The sequence below is a fragment of the Apostichopus japonicus genome, chromosome 16 (genome assembly GCF_037975245.1).
Source record: "Apostichopus japonicus isolate 1M-3 chromosome 16, ASM3797524v1, whole genome shotgun sequence".
In the NCBI taxonomy this organism is placed as follows: domain Eukaryota; kingdom Metazoa; phylum Echinodermata; class Holothuroidea; order Aspidochirotida; family Stichopodidae; genus Apostichopus; species Apostichopus japonicus.
The window spans coordinates 41449863-41456157 of NC_092576.1; the positions used below are offsets into that span (position 1 = coordinate 41449863).

General features: G+C 32.9%; 1 protein-coding gene across 4 annotated transcripts in view; it reads left to right on the forward strand.

Moving 5' to 3' along the window:
• LOC139982685 (uncharacterized) overlaps window positions 1-5536 on the forward strand; it is a 46790-nt gene extending 41254 nt beyond the window's left edge. For 3 of the 4 annotated variants that reach the window (XM_071995730.1, XM_071995729.1, XM_071995728.1), the window contains exons 10-13: window positions 1178-1236; window positions 2869-2910; window positions 4241-4266; window positions 5439-5536. In XM_071995730.1, the coding sequence (XP_071851831.1) occupies window positions 1178-1236; window positions 2869-2910; window positions 4241-4266; window positions 5439-5484 (173 nt within the window). In that variant the 3' untranslated portion in view covers window positions 5485-5536. The remainder of the gene's footprint in view (window positions 1-1177; window positions 1237-2868; window positions 2911-4240; window positions 4267-5438) is intronic. The other variant, XM_071995731.1, reaches the window with a different exon arrangement.
• The last annotated feature ends 759 nt before the right edge of the window (window positions 5537-6295 follow it).

Below are 6295 nucleotides of genomic sequence, written 5' to 3' on the forward strand. Positions count from 1 at the left end.
AAGGTAGGTTGATTAATCTATCGGGATACTGAAGGCGACACAGCTTTTTTTTATTTATTAGTTCACTGGAGACTTTCGCTTGAGCGTAGGATCATACTTGTCAAAGGGGACTTTAGGCTAGTTTGTGATAACAGTGGTCATTGTGTCAGTGGATCATGTTTACTTTATCCTGTACTAATTGCGCAAGTCATTTTGGGTAGGCGCGTTGGAAGCCTTGTCGGATTTATCCCCATTTTAAGAGTGAGATATTTCATGACACCATATAGGCTCTACCATCTACCATCTGTAACGAGTTTTTTTTTTTTAATTTAAGAAAGTCGGTGTGGGCGGAGGCGCTTCGAATTCGCTGACGTCCCCACTGGCTGCCAAATGGTGCCATCATTGTGCCACTTTAACTAAATGGTGTATACAATTTAATGTATCAGTGATGATGCTACAAGTAGAAATGCTGGTGTTCTTTGTGCCATTCTGCTTTGTGGTTATTATATAAAGATTGAATCGTCGCAGCTACAATCAGAGAAAGTGGTATCAGACAATATGCACAAAACGGATTCGATTGTAATTATCATGATAGTGAAGTAAATACTCTTTTGCTTTGCCATAAATAATAGTCGAACATGCACAATAGTACACAACAAGATTATTATAGTTCTGGTAATATCGTTAAGAGAAATCTTTCCAACGTTATCCGAACATCTCTTAAGGTTTGAAAAAAAACTAATTAAATGGAGGTGAAAACAATGTCATTTGTATATAGGTAGGATGGCAGGTTTATTGTAAATTAAAACAAAAGTTAATGTAATGTTTCAATCACAGAATATGCCCGTTTTCGAACTCAATAGGTGGGGCGTCATATGTGGCTTAGATCCGCTCCCGATGTTGTTAGTTCTGGCTATATCGTCACGAGAAATATTTCCAACGTTATCCGCGCATCTGGCTTATAATTAACCCTATTTGTAAAAGAAAAATGACAAACATCGAGAATAGCTTTCCGTGATCAATGGATGAGAAACATCAAATATACTAATAACAGAATCGTTTTCCTGGTATCCAATGCAGTGTTTTAGTGAGATTATGGTGAAATAAACTATATTCTTTCGTAATCCCTACAAGATTGTTAACTACATTAATTGTTCCGTATATCAGTGTAGAACTTTTTCCTTCTCCTTGAATGTAGTTCAGTGGTTCACACATAGATCTGGTCACATTCTTGATCTTCGAACAGGTGCTTGGTTGGTGAGTATCTTTACCAATCTATTTCAAGGGTTGGTTTCGTCAAACTAGGAAATTCTGAATAATACAATCCAGTAACTAACAGCAAATATAGTGGCGCTGTAAAATCAAGCAAATAATGACAATTCGTTTCCATCAATCGAGCAAACTTTTGAGAGTTCCAAAATTCGTCCGAAATTGACAAATCAAAATATGAACAAATTGGTTAATACGTGGTATTCGATGTTTAGTGAACGACATGTTTATATAACTAATATTATTTTAACAAAAAGACCAAATGATACCCGAAACAGATATATTCAGCTTCTAGGATTAACAGGTGAAGTATAAAATCACATTCTACCTCTTACTGGACTTGTCATCGTAAGCTACTTACAATAAACAGTTTGTTATCATTTATTTTGCTACTGAAAGATAGAATGGCGAAATTTATATTAGCACAACGTATTTCAAGGTCAACATTGCGGAGATGATTTGGTTTGTTTTTAAAAAAGAAATTCAAATAACTTCATTACAATAAAGTACAAATACTGGTGAATTTAAAATTTAATACTTAATACTTGAATTCAGTGTACAGCTTAAACTGAGAATTAAGACTTCGTAAGCTATGCATGAAAATGAAACGAAGCAAGCCTTAGTTTAATACTCTCCGTTTGATAGAAAGGTTGTCATCTTCAATGAAATTTTATTCAGGTCATTCGTAAGGGTGAATTATATAGCAGTGTATGGTCAGGTATCAGCTAATAGAGAGTCGGTTTAAACCAGCGTATTGGTGAATTGGAAATTACTTACCATTTAGTTAAACAATGCATGTGCTACATTCTAAAATTGTTTACTCTACCAATATCCTCTTTTTTTCGTGTTTTGTTTTTGCTTGTCAGTAGTTTAGTGGCTTTAGATGTAAGATTGTAAGCAAGAAAACCGCTTTCGAAGAAGCCAGAATATACTACATCCATATATGTTGCCTAGTAGGGTATATTTAGTAAGATTGATGGTTATCAGTATGACCTTATGATAAGAAAGAAATTTATGTGAAATAACAATAAGCGTAATACGTTTCTGAAAGAGGAAGATATCGATACATTATCACTGTGTTTGGGATGATAACGAAGCATGATTCATAGGTATGTGGTTATTACATATTGTAAGTAAGTCATAGTGCGTGGACTGTCGATTTTGATAGATATATACATATATTTAGACCATGAGGAGGCCTATATGAGATGCAAGTGAATTTTATTTTATTTTCAGTGTACCTCAAGTCCACCTGATTGTATTGGGTTTATACAGTTTCCTGATAGGGACTCTGTGAGAAGCATTATTAGTTGCAAAAAAAAAGCTGTATACGTCGAAATGTATAACAACATGTGTCTCTTTTAATATTGCCCATGCTCATGCAAAACCTGTTCATCTCTTACACATTTGAAGTAATCCATCTTTCATAAAACTATGAAAAGATTACATCTGTGACTTTTACAAAATGATGTTCTCTTGGTTAATGATGTACTTTAAAATAACAAACTGTAGGACGATGATGAGCATTGTCCTCATAATCACATAGAATATAATTAGTTCATCCAATGCCATAATTTAAATATTGAAATCATCAATTGCTTCAATTTCTCTTTAAAACAGCAGGATGGTTTCAGTTTGACCAATTCAATGTACAGCGAAGAGGTAAGTATTAAAACGTTACTGTAACGTCACTGTGAAGCGATACCAGTTCATATTGAAGTTAGCAGTTTCACCACTCGAATCCAAACGAAAGATTGAATGCACTTTCAGATTAACTTGAAGAACATTCAGATCACCAGTTTCATGTTTCAAAAACGTTCGTTCTACACGTTAAAACCTCCATGGTTAGTATAATGAAACTCCAACTAAACGATGTTATAACAGTACTGATGTTTAAAATTGTGGTTAAATCTCCACCCCCTAAAAAACTTGAACATTCTTTGAATTCTTAAATAATTAGGGCGTTATAAGAACTTGGTAAAGTTAATTACTAGGTGTTTGTTTTGTGAATTATAAATTATCAACTTGCAAATGGATGCTTGTTTCCTAGTTCGAAATTACCAAACTTAACAGGTGAATATACAAAGACATATAACCTAAGCTATCACAGCACTGCGTATTATGCGGATGACATAGTTTAGTTGTCTTTAAAACTAATTGAATCAATAGGTACTAATACTACTACTAAAAATTAATGACTATTAACTATCACCATTTTAATATTTCACGGCATTGCTTTGAGGATGTACAGTTATTTTAATAAGTGGGTCTTATACATGCTGTAATTGGTTCATAAGCAACATCATGAATGACAGGAATCAATCACGGCGTTAAGCATACATTATCAGATATTCTCGTAATTCTCGCCCCGCTACTTCAAATCACCTTTTTAACAATTCTGATTTGTTCTTGCAAAAAACAAATCGTGTGATAAAACTCCGTGTATTAAAGTTTCTGATCACATTTTGTATAAATTTGCTTTCGTTATGACTTTGTTGGATATCATTTCATAACATTCCGTTCGATAAAAAGTTTTAAAAAACTAATATTTTTTGCAAACGGAAACCAAAAAAGCAGGAATATATTAAAGCGTGAACTACAGGTAAAAAGAACTGCAAAATGTACTGAAATATTAAGGAAGAAACACTGATAATCACAGTCTACGAAGACTAGTGATTGTTCAATGTAATTTCGATGTAAAGACATTCGTTTAATGGTTGTTCTGATCAGAGGCTAACATTCAGAGACGAGAAAGATTTAAATTAACAACGACAGCAACATATAATCTAAAATTTGATGTGACAATCATCTCATTAGAAATGGCAACATAAGGTAGCCTTTCACCCATAATGCGAATGGAAGACAAATCCTGCAGAGATATACACTAGGCTGATATAGCACATATCCATGTAAATAGTCTTTATACAACTATAATAAGGATTCTTACAATGTGAATTGCTTTACATATGGTAATTGTAACTTCTTATTTCAGGTGGAAGAATTTCGAACCTATTGGAGGTAGGCCTTAATTATAGTATATACTGTAAATTCGTGAAATGTCAATCCGTAAACCAAACATAGAGCGGATTTTCTTAAATATTTGAAGTTTCTGAATTCTGAAAGGAATGAACTATATTCATACTTAATGTAAACCAAAAGCATTGCATATGCAAGGTACTTTGGGACATGTCACTAAGGACTTTAGTTCTATTCTCAGCACTGCCTGTCAATGGTTATACATTTATTTGATCTCTCGTTATTTTAGTGTAGTTCATCATAAACATTTCGTCTTCTCGGTACTAAAACTGATAAGTGTAGTTGTCGTAACCAACACTTTAGTTATCTGGACACAAAGAACTGCTTAATAGTGTTGAACATGAAACTTTTGTGAATGTTAGCTTAATCCTCTGGGATTTGATTTTCTGCTGAAAAGATAAATGAGTTAGGCCTAAGCATTTGCTTGCATCTTATACAATGGTACTGTGATTGGCTCATATACAACAAAACGACTGATATAATCAATCATAGCTTAAGCAAAAATTAAGTAAAGTATAGTATTATTCGTTTCATTAGATCTATTCACCTTGCTAACTCCCTTGTTCTTGCAAAAATGTGAATCATGAATTTATGTTATTACAGTTTGTGATCATGTTTTGAATAAATTTGCGTTCATTATATTCTTACCGGATATCATTTTATAAGATTCCATTTGTTTCAGACTTAAAATATTCAATGTTAGTCAGTGTTTCATATTATTATAGAATTCAAACTCTTATCATGTCCTCTCATTTTCTTTATACAAATACATACTAATTTTCAATTCGAAAATAGTATGTATTTGTATAAAGACAAATAAGAAAGTTCGAAACAATAGTTGCCATGGTTCATGATCAATAGTGATGTTTTAATGGAACCTCACCCATACAGTGAATGTAAGTTAAACCCTGCAGTGATATACACTAGGCTATATGGACAATAAATGTACTTAAGAGGACAGGCTTCAATTACTTCCTATTGTTCTTCTTTACTGTGGTATATATCGCGTTTTACATGAATCAAATGCAAATTTTTAGCTCATGAATTAATTAATTGGGAAAAATGGCTCAAGAACGTACAATATATACAAATTAAGTGATTGGTTGTTAGCGATGCGAAATATTTCTGATGACGATATATGTTATTATCCACAGAGAATCCGAATGGCAAAAGAACCGTACGGCATCGGAAGGGACGTGATGCACCGATACTATACCAAGGATGTCAGTAGGATAGTGTCAAAAGCAACTGCTCATCTCATGTTTTATCTAATCATATACATCCTGTTTTATCCAAGCATTGAAAACCTAATGGATTAACTATAATATCTAAACTTAAAAACAAATAGAAGTAAGAGTTAAGTACAAAATGATTCAAATTAAAAGATTTCACGAAAATCAGTAATTGCAATAAATTGCGCTCTAATTGTTGTTTTAGTAAATTATCAAGAATATCATGCAGCGCGACTTCTTTCTATTTACGTTCCTTTTGGCTTCCAGTGTTAGGTGAGAAAGTTATTTAACTGACTCTAACTACTTTATTATTTAATGCCATGCATAACTGTTTTGTTAGTTTGAGACAGTTTAAAAAAAATGGAAAGAACCTAAATCCATGGTTTCTGAAAACGCGAATCTTGCTGTGTTCGACAATGTAGTTGAGTGTTTATATATATTTATAACCTATCACCTATAGTTTACCTACCCAGAGAAATAGGTTATACGATTTGCTCCTATGTTTGTTGTTTTCGGTGATTGATTTTGATGACATCAAAGTCAATTCCATATAGTATACACGAGAAATGCTATATACTATATAAGTGCTCTTGCAATATCATATACTTTCTTATTTCTCACACTAAGATTAAAATTGATGAAGTTGAGAAATTCTCCTCTGTAGTTTTCTTCAGAGAAAATGAAGATTTAATTACGAGTAATTAGTAGTATGAATTCTCCTATAGGTGTTTCGCGGAACTAACACTGCTGTTAATTGGTGTCCGTTACATTAATGAATG